The sequence below is a fragment of the Mus musculus genome, chromosome 15 (assembly GCF_000001635.26).
Source record: "Mus musculus strain C57BL/6J chromosome 15, GRCm38.p6 C57BL/6J".
Taxonomy (NCBI): Eukaryota; Metazoa; Chordata; class Mammalia; order Rodentia; family Muridae; genus Mus; species Mus musculus.
In genome coordinates, this window is record NC_000081.6 from 83,332,316 (window position 1) to 83,350,733 (window position 18,418).

Genomic DNA, 18,418 nt, shown 5'->3' on the forward strand with positions numbered 1-18,418 from the left:
TTCTGTCTAGAGTCTGTCTTCTGTCTGCACACACTACAGTGATGACTCAAGATACTCATGGGTTCATCTTAGACTCTCAAACCTAAGCCTAGCCTGTATCTTACACTTGTTATAACTTTTAGAATAAGCAAGTGCACTGTACAATTAATTGAAGCAGGGCTGGAGAGACTGCTCAGTGGCTGAGAGCTTGAAATGCTCTTGCAGAGTACCTAGGTGGGGCTGCTCACAACTGCCTGTAACTCCAGCTCCTGGGGATCTGATGCCCTCTTTTGGACTCCATGGGTACCACATCCACATGCACACACTGCCCCTCATACACATACATGCACATAATTTAAAATAAACCTTGAGAACAAGGCGGCAAACTTACCTCCAGAGAGGCGTGAGAAGCAAAAAAATCTTCCTCCTTTGGAGGAGGGGACACAGGTGGAGCCGCACAGCTGTCCAGCCACAGCTGGAAGGAAAACAAAGCTGAGCTTAGCAGGGAGTTTGCCTCCTCTCCTCACTCCCCTCTAGAGCTTGCAGCCGACCTGCGGCTAGTCCCTCACACACAACACTGGAGAGTGTCCGTACAGGGCCCTGAGCACACCGTTGGAAGAAGGGATCATTCCAGAAAATTCCACACCCCTAGGAGGTTAAGATGTAAGTGCAGATTCTAAATCACCATGATCTGGCCCCGCCTGGATTTCAGACTCGATTTTCTTTCCACACTGAAGTCACTTGTGACCTCAACACAGCACTCCTGAGGTTCTCAGTCCTTCTTTAGACACGCAGCAAGAACCAGCTATGAGAACAGTGCGCTACTGGGCGAGGTTGAGTCAGGCACGCTGTCCTGAGCTCACAAACGAGCAGCTCTCCTGTCCCTCTCAGGGCACGTGCCTCGCTCACTGGCATACTTTTTTATTCTCCTGGTGGTTTCCATGGAGAGCATGGTCCCAGGAAGAGGGCTGAGCAGCTGTCTAGGGCTCCTAGGCCCCCGAGGGCTGTGATACCTCCTCTCTCAGCCCTGACTGTGTGTAGTCACCAGGAAGCACATCCAATGCACATGAAACAAGGCTGGCAGTTAATGCACTAATTCTTCTGCAGCATGCATGAAGTTCAAGCCCCGTGTCTTTCTCATACCAGGCAACAAGCATTCTATCACTGGGCTTAGGTCCATTGAATGAGGTTATCCTTTTATTGATTATTTCCAAGGCCCTGACTAGCCTAGAACTCACTATGTAGGTCAGACAGGCCTCACAACTGAAGTGCTCTCTCTGCCCCTTCCTTCTGAGTGGCCAGGACCCTAGCTGTGAGTCACCTTCTCTGCTTATTTTTGTCTCCTGAGATGGGGTCTTTGAGCCCAGGCTGGGCTCAAGCTTGGATTCCTCCTTCTTCTGCCTCCTGAGATGCCATCCCTGCTGGGATGTCACTGTGTGTCAGCCAGCTCATCTCATTAAAACGAGGCATCTTTAACTCCAAACACACTAAGCAGAGCTATGCACTGGTCAGTTAATGGAGACATGGCCTGTGTGAGGGAGACTGGAAGGAACCTAAAGTCCCCAGCAGTGACCCTCAGTGTCCCAGCGTGCTGAGGGATAGGCTGATCTGGACAAGGAATGTTCCTTTTCTAAAATCTGGATCACTCAGTGACAGCCTGGGGCCAGAGTCTTAGAGGACCTATGACTTCAGCTCTTGGAAACGCAACTCTTGCCCCCTAAAGGGCTGTGGTCATCGATTCCCAGGCTGCTGTGAGCTCAGGCGGTGACACACTTGAGACACCCTGTGTTCCCTTTGTGCAGCATCGCTTGACTGGCTTCCTGCTGATTTTGCTCCACTGTGTGGTAGCCTTCTGCTGAGCTGTCACATTTGCCCTGCAGTCTGTGTAGGAGATGCTGTGCTGCAGTTTGTACAGGAGATGCTGTGCTTAGTAAACTTGCCCGGCCTAAGACACAGCTTGTGCAGCATCACCTAACCCCCAGCTTCCCTAGCTTCTTTATCTTTCCGCCATTACCACTTTGGACCCTGTCATTGAAGAATAACCTGCTGGTCTGGGTCACATGTGAATTGACAAAGCAGAGCCCTTCTCATCACGAGGGCCCACCATACCCTGGGCTCCTTGCAGGAGACTTCAGAGAAATTACAAAACACTTTACCAAGTGAACTTCACCTAAAGAACTCACATCGGTGCCGTGTCTGCGGGTGGCCTGGGTGGCCAGAGTCTTGATCTTCTCCCTGTAGAGCTGAGCCGCACGGCTGTTGTACTTGGCGTTGGTGTCCTTGGTGGCACACCCATGTTGGTGGAAGAAGGAAGACTACAGAGGAAAGCAGGCAAATTAACAGAAATACCACAAGACCTCTGACCTCATGGTTGACCTGCTTCTGAAAGAGGGGCTTAGAAAGTCAAGGGAAAATGAAGCTAACTAGACAGCATAGAAGGTCTAAAGTAAACTTCCCTTTCGAGAGAGGATCGTGGGCCAGAGAGATGGCTCAGTAGGTACAGACGCCTGCTGCAAACCCTGACAGCCTGAGTTCAATCCCTGAGACTCTCGGGAAGAGAGATTCAGCTCTGGCAAGTTGTCCTTTGACCTCTACACACGAACCAGGGCAGGTGCAGGAGCATGAGAGCACATACACGCTAAGAGATAAATGTCATAAAGAACTGAAAAGGAGGATCCCTTCCAATATAGTGACAATATTTTCATATTGAACAGTTATGGATTGATCAATGGATGAATGGATTGTTGGGGGGAGTACATGTGGAGGTCATGTGACAACTTGGGGGACTCTAGTGTCTCCTTCCAGAAAGTGGGTTCCAGGTATAGAGGCTAGGTCATCTGGCTCGACAGCAAGCTGAATCATCTCAGGTCCTAATGTTAATCTTTTGATAAAACCAGACACAAGACTAGATAGGAGAACGAGCCCATTGCTTTTCGAACCACCTCTGTGGGCTCGGTGATGGGCAGGGTCTCACTATGTATGCCTGTGAGCTCAGACCAACCAGGGATGCACAGTCACAAAAGGAAAGCCAGGCAGGACAAACATGGTGTCTTAGAGAATAAACATGACAACTTTTCATTTCTCTGATGGCCACGCCCTCCACAGAGTGCCTCAACTCAGAATTAGAGTTCTTCTTCTTTCTTCCCTCCTCTTTCTCTCTTTCTTTCTTACTTTTTTGGGGTGGTGGGTGGGGAACGTCAGGGTTTCTCTGTATAGCCCTGGCTGTCATGGGGCTCACTCTATAGACCAGGCTGGCCTTGAACTCAGAGATCCACCTGCTTCTGCCTCCCGAGTGCTGGGATTAAAGGCATGTGCCTCCATGACCTGGCTACAGGATCATGTTTCTTAGTTCTTAATTTTTCTCATTAGGAAATACAGAACCCAACATAACTTTGAAATACTCTACTATCTTCTTTTTGCTTAGGAATAATAAAAACAGTTGAGAAATTCTGATCTAAGGCAATTTTACATTTTTGGAAGTCAATATTTTAGACTTAAGATTTTGATTTTAGGGCTGGAGAGATGGCTCAGCGGTTAAGAGCACTGTCTGCTCTTTCAAAGGTCCTGAGTTCAAATCCCAGCAATCACATGGTGGCTCACAACCATCTGTAATGAGATCTGATGCCCTCCTTCTGGGGTGTCTGAAGACAGTTACAGTGTACTTACATATAATAAATAAATAAGTCTTTAAAAAAGATTATGATTTTAAATATTTAAGCCTAGACATAATTTTTGAGATATATACTAATGTAGTTTCTTTTCTTTCTAGCATCTCACCATATAGTCCTGGCTAGCCTGGAACTCCTTATGTAGACCAGGCTGGCCTCAAACTCACAAAGATCCTCCTTGTTCCTGCTTGCTGGGTGTCAGGGATTCCTGTATCAGGTGTGGCCACCACATGGGACCACATATGATTTCTTGCATTTGGTTCAATTGCACCTCAGAAAGGACCCCAGACACCAGTTGGTATCATTTGGAAACAAATGGGACATCAGTGTCTCAAAAGATGTTTCTGGCTAGACCGTTCTCTTCTTTGACAACTCTGTCCCTGTGTCTGACATGCTCTGCTCCTTTTTACCCTCTCGCTCTCCTGTCACCGCCTGTCCCAACAAGTCCCCTTCTTCTTTCATGTCTTCTGTTGGCCTTGCCTTTTTGTGTGACCCACTGAGTTCAGTTAGGGATGCTGGCAGAAGCATGGGGTGGGGCTATTTATTGGAGCCTGAACAATGATCCTCTGGCTACAGCACTGAAGAAAACGAACCCTGTCGTGCCCCTGCCCCAGAAGACACACACACACTGGCTCCACTGGAAAGGTTTCTGGTCTACCAGCAGAGGGAAGGGCAAGTCCGGGGGACTTACAGCATTTGAGTTCCCTCCAACTTGCATGCATCGAAGCTGGAACCACGACCAGTTTGAATCCAGCTCTGTGGACCTGAGAGGAACACAAAGGTTACAAGATGTGAAACTCTCCATCTCTGGCATCAAACTGCTAAACTTCCAAAATGTTCCCTCAGGGCTGGAGAGATGGCTCAGTAGTTAAGTAGTTAAGATGGCTGACTGCTCTTCTAGAGGTTGTCCTGAGTTCAATTCCCAGCAACCACATGGTGGCTTACAATCATCTTTAAGGGGATCTGATGCCCTCTTCTGGCCTGCAGACATACATGCAGCAAGAAAGCTGCATACATAATAAATAGATAAATCCAAAAATATGAAAACAAAAACAAACAAACAAAAACAAGAAACATTTCCTTGCACTGTGGGATTTGGGGAGTTCTGTGTGGCCAGGCCTGGTGCTGTGCACCTGTTACCCCTGTAACCCACACAGGCAGGGGCAGAGCCTTGACAGATTTCCCTATAACCCTGTTTCAGTGCCCCCAAGGGGTAAGACAGGAGCCCAGGGTGAGCACTATGGCTGCTATGTGTTTGCCTTACCCACATGTGTGTCTGTGCACCATGTGTATACCTGGTCTACACCTAGAGCTACACACAGTTATGAGACTCCACATGCATGCTGGGAACCAAACCTGGGTTCTCTGGAAGAATAGCCAATACTTTTCATCACTGAGCTATCTTTCCATCCTCTTCTCTTTTTCTTTAACATTTATTTTTATTATGTACATGTATGTTGCATCTGTCACATATATGCCTATGGATGGGGTCACGGGTGCGTCGCCATCTGACGGGACTGCTGGGAGCTGAACCTGGGTCTTCTACAAGAGGAGCAAGTGCTCTTAACTAAAACTGGAGTCACCTCTCCAGCTCCGGTTAGGCAGGGCTCTTAAACTGAGCTGCCAGGGATTCCTGCGGAGCCCTAGACCCCCCAAGACAAAGGTGGTAAAGGCCTATGTACGCCCACCCCAGCAGGCAGAAGCCTTAGGCAGTACCCACTGCCACAGGAAGAGCTGCTGCTTGGCAGAGTCCTATGAAAGCCGAGTGCTGAGGGAAAAAAAAAGTGCTCTTGTTAACCGCTGAGGCGAGGAGATGGAGACGCAGGCCCTGCTCAGGCTCTTTTTTAATCCCTTGAGCGGTCAGTCACCTGGCTGAGTCTGAGCGCCCCTGTGAACAGCTCTGCCCGGGTCCTGGCCTAGGCATCACGTCTGGTTTGTCTGTACTCACACTCCTAATTTGCTTCATTGACTACCAACCAAAGACGGTTTAGAAATTACTTTGTCCTTTGTAAAAATCACTAACATGAAATTCAACCTAAAAACAAAACCTGCCCTTGGTTAACTATATCATCCATGGCACACTGTTCCCAGTGTTCACATGTGAGAGCTACAGCTGTCTGTGTGTGCATGTGTGTGGCTGGCAGAGGTAGTGAGAGAAAGAAGGGAGGGGCCAGTGCAGGAGCTTCCGTCTCTCATTTGCATACTTGGGGCTGCTGAAACTTTTTCACTGTGGGTGTTTGTGTTTTTCTGGGTCTTTTGAGGTCAATTAGGTTACTCTTAGACTCCCCAGGGCTGGGGTTCCTTTCATGTGCCACTGTGTCAGGCTTGGGATGGCTTGTTTGTCTGATTTTGTCTTTCTGTAGTCCTGGCTAGCCTGGACTTCACTATGTAGACCAGGCTAGCCTTAACTCAGCAGTGAGTGCCCTGGACTTTCTCCCGCCCACAGCCTTGGCAGCTGCCTTTGGCTCAGTGTTCTTTACTTGTTATTTTTTGAATCTTCCATAAGCATGTGACTCATACATTTATCTGACTTTTAAAAGGTGCAAGCTTGAACCTGCACAGGCCCAACAGATCTCGCTGTCCAGGTTCCAGGCCAGTCCTCTTCCTACCTGGTTTCCTGGAACTCTGTGCATGGGCACATGCCTCAGAGGTGATCATAGGACAGAACAGCACAGGCAGAGGAGGGGCAGCTGTGGGTGGCCTCATGTCCGGTCTTTCTATACTCTGGACAGGGTGTGGCACTGTGTATGAACAGCTCGTGACCAATCTGGGAAAAACATTCTCAAAAGTAAGTCTGGAAGCTGGGGGGAGGGGTGGTGGTGCAGGCGGCTCACATCTATAATCTTAGGAGGCAGAGGATGGAAGATTACAAGTTCACGGCCAGTGTGGACCACAGAGTGAGTTTAAGGCCAGCCCAGGCAATGTGTGAGAACCTGTCTCAAAATAAAAGTACTGAGAGGCTGGGCATTCACTTCCCTGTAGCGCACATTCTACCAGGTCAACTGCCTAGCATCCATTAATGTGGCGTTCATACATACACGGTCCTCAGTTCATCTGCTCCCCCGCCCCCCCCCCCCCGCTATGAAGTTATTCACTTAGTTATAACCACAAACAAAAATTAACTCAAACTGGGCGTGGTGGCATAGACCTTTAGTCCCAGCACTTGGGAGGCAGGGACAAGTGAATCTCTGTGAGTTTAAGGACAGCCTAGTCTACATGGCAAGTTCCAGGACATCCAGCACTACATGGTGAGACCCTATCTAAGTAACAAAAACAAAACTCAAAAGGGTCAAAGACATAAATGTGGTATTTGAAACCATAAAACCCTTGGAAAGAACAGGATGAAAACCTCCAGCAGTGGGTTTGATGTGTGCGCCTCGGCAAGGATCCAAAAGGCATACACTAACAGGATGTCAGGAAAGACAAGTGTATCAACAAACAGAGCCAGGAGGTGGTGATGATGGTGGTGGCTCACCCCTTTAATCCCAGCACGCAGGTGGCAGAGACAGGAAGATTTTTAAGTTTGAGGCCAGTCTGGTCTACAGAGCGAGTTCCAGGAAAGCCAGGGTTACACAAGGAAACCCTGTCTTGAAAGACAGACAGACAGACAGAAAGAAAGAGTACTGATACAGCCATTAGGAAAGAAAGAAAGAAAGAAAGAAAGAAAGAAAGAAAGAAAGAAAGAAAGAGGGAGACAGACAGACAGACAGAAAGAAAGAAAGAAAGAAAGAAAGAAAGAAAGAAAGAAAGAAAAAGAAAGAAAAGAAAATCGATACATCCATCAGATGGGAGGAAATATTTTCAAATTGTATCTATTATAAGGGATCAATATATGGCAAACATAAAGAACTCTGAAAGCTCAATATAACAAACAACTCAATCCAAACCAGGGTGCAGGAACACAGACGTCCATCGTGCATGAGAAGATGCTGAGCGCTAACCACTGGGAAATTCATACCAGAAATAAAAGGAGAAACTACCTCACACCCAATGGCTGGTGCGAGAGGGTGGGGAGGGAGGGAGGGAGGGAGGGAGGGAAGGAGGGAGGGAGGGAGGGAGGGAGGGAAGGAGGGAGGGAGGGAGGGAGGGAGGGAGTGAGTCTTGGCTAAGGGTCTGGCTCAGCAGCAGAATACCCATGCAGCATGCCCGAGGCCCCTGGTGTAGTCTTCAGCACTACAGAAAAGAAAAGAAGAGCAGGAGCAGGAGGGTAAGGACCAGGAAGAGGAGGAGAGGAAGAGGAGGAAAGGAAGAGGAGGGGAGGAAGAGGAGGAGAGGAAGAGGAGGAGGAAGATGCTGAGTGCCGATGAAGATAAGCAGAAATGGCGGGATGTATGGTGGCCGAGTCATTCTGGACAAGGAGGGGCTTCCTCACAAGAGGAGAAATATAGTTATCACCTGAGTTGTTGACAGCACTTCCGAGTGCTGTCCTCAAGGGGCTCAGGACAGTTCTCAAAGTGACAAGTGTATACACATGCTCAGGGCAGCTTTATTTCCATGGCTACCATGTGGGAGCAATTCAAGTGTCTACCCATGGTTGGACAGACAAGCAAATCAGTGTTTATAGATCCCTAGAGCGTTATTCAGTCTCAGCAAGGAAAGGGTTATGGAGGAATGGATGGTAAGAGTGAGCTAAGTGCAAAGTCAAGCCAGTGCAAAACAGCAAGCATCCAAACTCTATCCATACACGCCGTGAAGGCTTGGGTCAGTGACCGCAGCCTCCTGCGAGCCGTGAAGGCTTAGGTCCCAGCTGGTGGATCTCTCTGGAAGGGTATGGCACCTCAGGAGGTGGAGCCTTGCTGGAGGATGTCAGTCAGAGAGGCTTTAAATTCTGAGAACCTTGCCCCTCTTCCTAATCTCTCTCTGCTTTCTGGCTGTCAGGCTGACCTCATTTCCTGCTGCGATTTTTTTTTTAAACCATTATGGATTCTCCCTTTAGAATCCTGAGCCAAAATGAACTCTCCTTAAGTTGCTTTTGGATATATGTTTTATCACAGGAACAGATTGAAAACTAGAACATGAAAGTATTAAAATAGGCAAATCATAAACTGGGTGGTGTCGGTGTATGCCTTTAATCCCAAGTACTCGGGATGCAGAGGCAGGCAGATCTCTGTGGGTTTGAAGCCAGCCTGGTCTACAGAGTGAGTTCCAGGAGAGCCAGGGCTACATGGAGAAATGATGTCTTGAAAAGCCAAAATAATAATAATAATAATAATAATAATAATAATAATAATAATAACAACAACAGCCAAAAACACAACAAGTATGCGATGGCACACTCCAAACATTCTGGAACCAGAATCTCAGACAAAGGAAGATGACTGAAATTTTGAAACAAGCAATAATACTCAAAGCAATTCCCTTTTCTTAGTAATTACCTATGCAGTTAGCCAGCCAGCTACACCATGCCCTCAGGTGGGCTGGTGGCTCTGGATGCTTATTGCTCTTGAAGAGGAACTGAGTTCTGTTCCCAGAACACACGTGACACACACTTGCCTGTAACTTCAGCCCTAGAAGATTGGAGGGTGTCTGCTGGCCTCCATAGACAACCACATACATACATGCACACACCTACCACACACACACACACACACACACACACCCCTACCCACCCACAGATACTCACACAGATTTAAAAAAATTAAAGACAGAAGATGTTATAGCCATCACTGTATAGTTTCTCTGCTGATATGTAAAAAGTCTCATCTTTATTGGTTTTTTCATACAGGGATAAATGCTACTTTAGTAGCATTGTCACATTGTGGTAGTCACATTGTGACAATGTTCCTTAAGTTAACAACAATGACAAGAAATCATTGCCACAGTTCTTTCCCAGAAGAGGAGCAGGGACACAGGCCAGCTGCTGGAGGAAGTGGCACCAACAGAGGCCTGAGTCCCTGAGATGACCTGCAGAAGGTGCCCTGACAAGGCTCAGGCAGCTGGGCAGATCCTGCTGGGCCTCTGGTCTAACTCCAGCCCTCTGCCTAGTCATTATTTCTCTTCACTTCACTTCAGAGGCTTTTTCCCTCCCTCCCACTGTGGGGCTGCACCTCTCTCTGGAGCCCACAGTGTGGGAAGAGGAAGGACATTTCCTCACTGGAGTGGCCAGGGTAAAGAGGGAAGAAAGGCCTTCCTATACAAACATGTGACATCACCAGCAAAAGCTGGACCAACTCATCCGCTCAGGCTTTGCCCTGCTAGTGCCAGTGGGAATGGGAGCTGGAGGAGGATGCTGGGTACCACATCTGGATGAGGAGGACTCCACCCTTCATGTGAACTCTCAACCTTGTGTGTGCACAGTGTGTACTTTAATTTCTTAGAAGGCCTGGGAGGAAAAGGAACTGTTGCTTTGAGACCTCCCATCTGACTTTGTCTTCAACACCAGAGCTTGATTTCTTCCACAAGATCTCCACAGAGGCCCGAGAAAAAAAATGGCCTGTTTTCCCACGTCACTAGATGATGCAAGAGTTAACCCCCGACCCCCAGATTATGGTTACGTGTCATTTTACTGATGTCAAGTCAACATCAATGACAGGGGGAGACAGGGACATTCCTGGTTAACTTTCTTCCCTTTCTCTTTAATCATTCATATATTCTATGGGTATGAGTGCTGTCTGCATGAGCATCGGCACGGCACAGGAGGGATGCAGGTATAAATGGTTGTGAGCAGCCATGTGAGTGCTGTGCACTGAACTCAGCACCTCTGGAGCAGCAGCCTGTCTCCAAGCCCATGGGTGGTTTATTTTCACTGCCAGTTTGACTGGCTTCCGCACCACATGGGAAAGCAAACATGGAGTGTGCCTGTTAGGGAGTTTCCGGGCAGGTTTAACTGGGGAAGACCCACCGTGAACGTGGGCTGCGTCATCCCCAGGCTGGGAAATTGAGCTGAACAGCAGCATTCAGATCTGCCCCCGACTTGGAAGCTATAGGGGCAGTCAGGTCACTCCTGCTGCTATGGTGGACTGCACCCTCAAACTGAGAGCCAAACTAACCTGTTCTCCTTTGCATTACTCCTAGGGAGACATCCAGGTACCAACCAGCCAGTGGAGAGAGTTCACTTACCGAATAAAACTCAAGTGAACCCCGAGCGACCGGTGTGATCCAGAGCAGTCAATGCAGAGAAACACCCCATAGCTTATGCTGGCCCAGCTGGGATTTTTGGCACCACAGTCAAAACACACCTGAAAGAACAAACAGTCATTAGAACTGGTTGAGGACTAACTGGCATTAGCAGGGGACTCACCCAGGAGGCAAGAGTACAAGGCTGATATGAAGGTGGCTCAGCTGTCACACTTTTAAGCCAGTGTGTCACCCAGAGGCTCAGGAAACTCTCAGGCCACAAAGTGCTGGTCTTGCAGGCATGAAGACCTGTGGCCGGTTCCTAGGGCCCCTGGGGGAGGGGGAGAGGATAGCTGGCTGTGGCTGCATATCACATAGTGGGCAGAGACAGGTAGATGATCTGCTTGCCAAGTTCCAAGCCTGTGAGAGAACCTGCCTCAGAGAAACAAGGTAGATGGCATCTGAGGAATGACAGCTGAGATTGTCTTCTGGCCTCCACACACACGTGTGCCCACACATTTATATCCCAGCACACGTGTGCCCACACATCCACATGGACACACACAGAGTAAAAGAAAGGATTCCACCTAGGTTTTCAAAATTCTTAAGTTTCTTTCATTATAATAATGATCTATAACTACGATAATTAGAGTAAAAAGACTATAGATCCAGGCCAAACGCTGCTGTCTTTGAAGACTCAGTAGGGACCCTTGCCATATAAATTCATGCCTGTGAGGAACGAGGCTCTGCTGGGACACAGTCCCACACCATCACCTGGGCAGTGGCTGTATCCTACATGGCAGGCTCCTGGGTGTGAGTCTTGTCTGTCAGATGCCCCGTCATCCCTCACCTCTTAATAGTCACGTCCTCACACAATCTCTGCCTCACTTTACCAAGGTGCCTTATAGAAGGAGGCGGCAGGACTCACCCACTACTTTTTGTTTTGTTTTGTTTTTTGTTTTTGTTTTTTGAGACAGGGTTTCTCTGTATAGCCCTGGCTGGCCTGGAATTCACTTTGTAGACTACTTTTGTGATTAGGCTAAGACACCACGGCCTCGTTGCCCCTGGGTCACTACCTCTTGGGAGAAACCAGCTAAGGTTTCTCCAGGAGACTCAGATAGCCCTGGGCAGAGGCTCAAGTGCTAAGGCCCTAGCTGAACCGCCTGTGGAGATCGGAGGCCTGACCACACCACACTGCTCAAATGACCGTTGCTGTGTCACAGACAGGACACACCCAGCCAGCTAAGTCACTCTCCACTCCTAATCTCTGAACCCACATGGGTGTAGACGCTAAGTTTGGAGGGCTAGTCCAGTGTTCCTCTCTGAAACACGACACTTTGAGAACAATTAGAATCACAAGTCACCTCAGCAGTGGCCCTCTGCTCTGCAGGCACCGAGAGCTCCTGCAGGGCTAGGCCTTTCCTGTAACCTGCTCTCTCTGTTAGCACAGGTGCTTAATGCTGGCTGAACAGCTCTGGGTATTTAGCTCCCACGGACCTTGATCCCATATTCCCTGCTCCTAAGCACTTAGCAAACCTTTGTAAGCCAAGCTAACAACAATACACCAATTATTGCCAGCTCAAAAACTGTCAGCAGACCCTTCCTTCAACAATGATGAGAGAAAACACTTGCTGGGCCACCCAGAGGGCTCAGTGGGTAAAGGTGCTGTGGCCAAGCTTTGATGACCCGAGTTCAATCCTTGGATCTTACATAATGGAAGAAATGAATCCCTTAAGTTGTCCTCTGACCCACTCAAGCAGGCCATGGAATGCACACACACCATGGTACTCATGTGAGCCTGTACACCCAAAATAAATCCATGCATACATAGTGCCTTCCACAGACATCATGTTAATTCAAGTCAGGATAGCAATCACAAAATTCTTACAAGCAGGAAAATTGTCTCTTTTTCAGAACCCAGCTCACTCTAGATACAGTTTATAAAGTAAAAGTACCCTGAGGAAAGAGCTGCTTCTGACCTTGGGAAAGGAAAAACTACTAAAAACCACCACCAGCCGGGCTCAGGCTGATCGGCGACAGTGGGTGTGGAGTGACATCGGGTATGTAGAGCAGCTGGCCAGTGACTCACTGTGGTGTTCTCTGCCTGCCTGCTACGTGTCAGACACTATGACAGGAGCCAAGGTACAAAGGCATGGATGCCATCATAGAATCCAGCAGTGCATACTGAGACCCAGTCTCTGCCAGGCCACGTGCTGGCCACTGTGTGGGGAGAGACGGACACAGACACCAAACAGTGCTTGGGCACCAGCTCTGGAAGTCAGGAGCTTCCTGGAGGGGACAGTGCTGCTCACCTGACTTTAACATGCACTTTCTATCCTGTGCGGGCCCTGGTACAAACGGCTGCCCCTTGGCACTCGCTGGTCTAGTGGGAGAGACAACTCATTATGTGATCTTATGGCTTTAGGTTAGCATATCAAACAAGGTGTCCTATGCAGGCCCTGTGGAAGAGGCGAGGAGGCAGGAGTTTGCTGTGCACAGTCTAGGGCAGGCAAGCTGAACTACAGGGGAAGGGAGACACGAAATGGGGTCTGCTCTGCTTTGATAGGTGATCCCAAACAAAAAATATGGTTTTCTAAGGAGAATTCAGTTCGTAGAAGGGGAAAAGCAACAGCTTTTAGCTGACAGCGTTTAGCCCGATAATGAGAACTTTCTTACGGAAATGGCAGCTAACACTACACAAAGCCTTCACAAAAACCTGAAGGAAAGGGTTTATCACCTCAGCAGCCTCAGTGACTGTGACACCTGGGAAATCTCTCGGAATGGAATGGTGGGGCATGCCTGGGCAGTGGAGTTAAGGGGATCAGGAGTTCAAGGTTGTCTTTAGCTACACAGAGCATGGGAGGCCAGCCTGGGATACCTGAAACCTTATTTCAGAACAGAACGAAAATGAGAAACGTAGGAAGCAGATGTCTCCCCCCGTGTTAGCACAGTATCACAAAGTTCTTCATCTACTTTTAAAAATGAAATTAAGTGTTTTGCCTATACGTGTATCTGTACACCACATGTGTGTCTGGTGTCTGCACCAGCAGAGGGCATTGGGTCCTCAGGAGCTGGAGTTAATGGATGGTTTTGAGTGGTTCTGCATAATCACGTGGGTACCAGGAACCAAAAACAGGCCCTGTGTTGGAGACATAAGTTCTCTTAACCACTGAGCCATCTTTCCAGCATCCCCATCTACTATATATATATATTTTCTAATCATGTGGGTATGTGTGGGTATGGCAGCTGCCCTGAGTCCAGAGGCACGGTCCCTGGAACGGGGATTACAAGTGGCAGTGAGCCACCTGCCGTCGGTGCTGGGAACTCACTCGGGTCCTTTGCAAAGGCAGCACACGCTCTTCACTGCTCATCTGTCTCTCCAGCCCTGTCCCTTCCATTTTCCACCCCTACTGCAGGCTCCCTGAAGGCACGTGCTGTGTCTCTACCTCCAGCGTAAAAGTCTGCAGAGCTTTACACAGCACCGGAACCAACAGGTGCTGACTGACCCGAGGAGCAGTCCAGTACAGAAACCAGCCTGCGAGCCGAGACCTTTCATCCAAGCAGACCATCGTTAGATCCAAGGGAACGGACAGTGGATTCCAGATAAAAGGAAACCTAGCTGCCTTCCTGTTGCTTTTCTGACAACGTATTTTTGAGGCCCCCCCCTTTTTTTTTACAATCTCTCCCCCTGTTTAGACAGGGTCTCCTGCAACTCAGCCTGGGTCACACTTGTTCTGTAGCTGTGGGTAAATCTGACATCCCAACCCTCCTTGCCTTTCCTTTCAGGTGCTGGAATTAAGTGTGAAGCAGGTATCATGCTTCCAGCCCTATCAGAGCAAAAAGTTTACTTAGAGGGCACGTCCTTACAACCCCAGATGAGTCTTTACATAGTGTACTTATTTTGTTGTTGTTGTTGTTTTTAATTTTCATTTGTGAAAGAACATTGTTATATGGTCTAGCCTTGAATTTGGCAATCCTCCTGCCTCAACTCAAGCAGTTTAAGAGTGCTGTTAAGCTAGGCATGATGACTGGGTGGCTTGAAGCCATCCTCATCTCATAATTTTGTCATTCAGAAAGCTGTGGCAAGGATTGCAAAATTCAAGGCCAGCCTAGGGTTACATAGTGAGTTCAAAGCTGGCCTGGGCTACATAGGCAAAACCTGTCTCAAAAAGAAAAGAAAGGAAAAGAAAAGAAAAGAAAAGAAGAGAAGAGAAGAGAAGAGAAAGGAAAAGAAGAGAAAGGAAAAGAAAAGAAAGAAAAGAAAAAACGAAAAAAGGAAGGAAGAACGAACTGAAGGTATTGCTCAATGGCAAAGTGCCTGTTTAGAGTACACAGGTCCTAGGTTCAAACCCCAGCACTACACTAGAATGATGGAGCTTATTGTTGCCCAGTCCTTCTAGTCATTAGAACTAGTTTTCACCAGCAGGGCGTGGTGGGGCACAGCTTTAATCCCATCACTGCGGAAGCAGAGGCAGCAGCAGGCAAATCTCTGTGAGTTTGAGGCTAGCCTGGTCTACAGAGTGGATTCCAGGACATCTAGGGATACACAGAGAAACCCCATCTCACAAAACCAGAAACTAGTTTCATCACTTTTCACGTCAAATCCATCCAGTCAGCAATGGCTTCAAGCCACAACCATAAAGGAAAGCCAGTGCCATGAGACATGACCAGAAGCTACTTTGGAATCTTGCTTTAGAAATCATATCACAGGAGAGATGACTCGGTGGTTAAGAGCACTGACTGCTCTTCCAGAGGTCCTGAGTTCAAATCCCAGCAACCACATGGTGGCTCACAACCATCTGTAATGGGGTCTAATGTTCTCTTCTGATGTGTCTGAAGACAGAGACAGAGGACTCATATATTTAAAATCAATAATTTAAAAAATATCATATTATAGAACATAAAGTTTCTATAGGTGTGCTCTTCAGAATAAAATGAAAAAAGGGGGAGGGCTGCATTCATGTGGTTTAGTGTCTGACCAGGCTTTCGTGTGTGTCTGGGTGTTTACATTTTGAGGCATTTTGTGTTGCTTTGTAACACATACTAATCAAAAAACCACTACGTACCTCAAGCTGGCCTTTAACTATTGGAAATCCAACCGCCTCAGTTTCCCAAGGGCTGGGACTCTAGGTATGTACTCTCATGGCCAGCTGGACAATAATTTTACTTTTTTTTTTTTTTTTTTTGGAGAAGTAGTCTAATGTAGTCTAAGGCTGGCTTAGAACTTGCTCTGTAGCGGAGGCTGCCCTTGAACTCTTGTTCTTCTTGCTTTCACCTCCCAAGTGCTGGGGTCGCACCATGTGCTACTGTACTCAACTAACATTTTAATACACAAGCAAGCCCACGTGGGCTCCTTAAAAGTGTCTGCTGGTATTGATGACAGGGACTTCTGATGTAAAAGGAGTGTCTTCCTTTTTTTTGTTGTTGCTTCTTGCTTTTTTGTTTTGTTATTTAGCAGTGGCCTTTTTGATACATTCGAAGGGAATACACACTGGCGTGCAACTCAGAGAAAGTGGCAGCATACGCACTTTCCCAGCCTGCCAGCTGGAGATCCAACCTTGTGTGGTAAGAAGCAAGTCCTTGCTACACACAGATCAATCTAAATCTGAAAAAAATAAACAAAAAACAAGAAACCAGCAAGTGACAGACACTGGACAATGCAGTGGCTGGAAGCCAGCTCTTCTTCCTTATACCCACCTGACATTATCACCCCCATTTAACCATTTCCTTCATCATAAGGCTATAAAAACCTAGGGCTCCCTTCCACCATCAAGACATTAAAAAAAAAAAAAGCCTGAATTTTGTGACATGTTGGAACTTTCTATGCCAGCCATGCAGGACTCTGTAATCACGGCTGTGCCCATTAACAGATGGTTCCTCAGAGGTGAAGGTGGCAACCAGATGGAACTTGGAGAGGGGTGGGGAGAGTCCACAGTGACACGACAGCCCTTTGCACTCCTCGGGTTCCACCCTACTCCGTCATCCTAAGGAAGTAGACACCTTAACCCTGTGTATCAAAACAACACTGCCAGCCACATGCTAAAAGTTATGAGGCCCAGTGGTTGGGGGTGGGGTCTGTGTGTGTGTGTGTGTGGGGGGGGTCACATAAGGGGAAGAAAAAAATTGTAGGGACAGACCTCAACCTACAGAGGGATGAACGTGAGTTTTAGTGAGCTTCCTCAGGAACCCAGAGAGCTGGCAACCAGGGAAGAGAACCTTAGCTCTACTGGACTGGGAAACAGGCTGCCACCGAAGGACAATGGTGACAAAAATCCAACAGGTCCCCAGCCCTGAAGAACACTCAAGACAAGGTCCATGGTGGGGGGAGAAGCCCTTCTTTCCCAGAACTTAGCACCACTTAGAGTTCTGACCCCTGGGTCTAGGTGGCTGGGATTTTTACCTTTGTTCACAGAGGCCAGAAGGAGTGAACTCTGCCTCACCAGCCTTCTCAGAGCCCAGCTACACACTTCCAACATCTGTTTCCTCCACCCTACCATGTCTGTGCTTCTGGGTCAAGGTGCTCTGTTCTCCAGACCCCTAGACACCCCTAGATGCTATGAACTAGCCTTCTCTCTAAGCCCCCAGGTAGTCTGGCGTCTGGGTAACCTGGACACTCCTAGAGGTCCATACCCCAGTCCTCTCTCTGCCATGAAATGCACTGGTCTCCTGTTCCAGATGTCCATGCCCCAGTCTTCTGTCTATCCCCAGGTGTTCTGGCCTCTGGTGGCGGACACCCCAACTGTCCATGTCCCAGCCCCCCCTGTGACCCCAGACGCTCTGCCCTAGGATGCTAGACATCCCAGATGTCCATGCCCCAGTCCTGTGACCCCAGGCTCTCTGCCTTTTAGTCCTGGACATCCTCCGGATGCCCATGTCCCTGTGCCCCAGGCGCTAAGCCCCTGGTGGGCGCCCCCTTTTCCTCCCCTTGCTGACGAAGGTTGGGGAGCGGCGGCTGCCAGGCCCACAGTGCGACGTGTCACAGGCCGGGCGGCTCCTCCCACGGCCGCGGCCACACCGGGGTCCGGCGGGCCGCGGGGTCCCAAGCCCGCCTGCGGCCGTTACCTTGTTAGTGGGCACCGAGCGCAGGCGCTTGAAGATGGCCAGGATGTCCTGCTTGCTGGGGTCCCCCATAGTCACTGAGAACTGAGGTGAAGCAGTCCCCGACAACCGGGAAGAGACAAGGAGTAGCGGTTGCCGCCTCCCGGAGACCGAGGGGCGGGGCTGCGCGTGACGACAAGCCCCGCCCCTGCCGCGCCCAGGCTCCGCCCACAAGCGGGCGCACGCGCCGTTCTCCTTCACTCGGTGAGGTCCCTCGGCGCCACTGGTTTCTCCGGGTTCCAATTTCGAAGTCGGGCGCGGCAGGCGCATGCGCGGACGCTCGGACAACTCCCACCCCTCCGCAAACCTTCCCCAGATCTCAGCGTTAGTTAGGGTCCTGCAGTGTGGGATAGGAACCCCAGGCTTTGCGCAGGGAGCATCGGGCTTACCCACCGGACTCACCAGCATACCGTTGCCGGCCCGTGGCCAGTCTCACACCTATCCCTCAGGATGGGAGAGCCAGCAGGTCTCATCCTCATGGATCCTGCATAGTAGTAGTGTGTGTTTGTACTCTTTCTCAGCTAAAGTCAAGCCCTGAGTGATAACCTACAGGAAACTGCTGTCCCATTTTTCTCTCTCCCATCTGGGAAACCCAGGCTGGCCTAGAGCACACTGTG

The 18,418-nt window shown here is 49.0% G+C and overlaps 1 protein-coding gene and 1 non-coding gene across 5 annotated transcripts in view; both read right to left on the reverse strand.

Moving 5' to 3' along the window:
- The window catches only part of Arfgap3 (ADP-ribosylation factor GTPase activating protein 3), a 50,637-nt gene extending 32,577 nt beyond the window's left edge, over window positions 1-18,060 (reverse strand). For 3 of the 4 annotated variants that reach the window (NM_001357757.1, NM_025445.4, NM_001357756.1), the window contains exons 1-5: window positions 17,766-17,932; window positions 10,707-10,825; window positions 4,339-4,411; window positions 2,163-2,294; window positions 371-454 (exon numbers count right to left, since the gene is read on the reverse strand). In NM_001357757.1, coding sequence (NP_001344686.1) covers window positions 371-454; window positions 2,163-2,294; window positions 4,339-4,411; window positions 10,707-10,825; window positions 17,766-17,834 — 477 coding nt within the window. In that variant the 5' untranslated portion in view covers window positions 17,835-17,932. Of the gene's footprint in view, window positions 1-370; window positions 455-2,162; window positions 2,295-4,338; window positions 4,412-10,706; window positions 10,826-17,765 lie in introns of all 4 variants that reach the window. The other variant, XM_006521254.4, reaches the window with a different exon arrangement.
- Gm51290 (predicted gene, 51290) lies at window positions 9,488-9,543 on the reverse strand. The gene has a single exon (NR_162786.1). It is a non-coding gene; the product is annotated as a predicted gene, 51290 (primary transcript).
- Window positions 18,061-18,418: the final 358 nt, after the last annotated feature.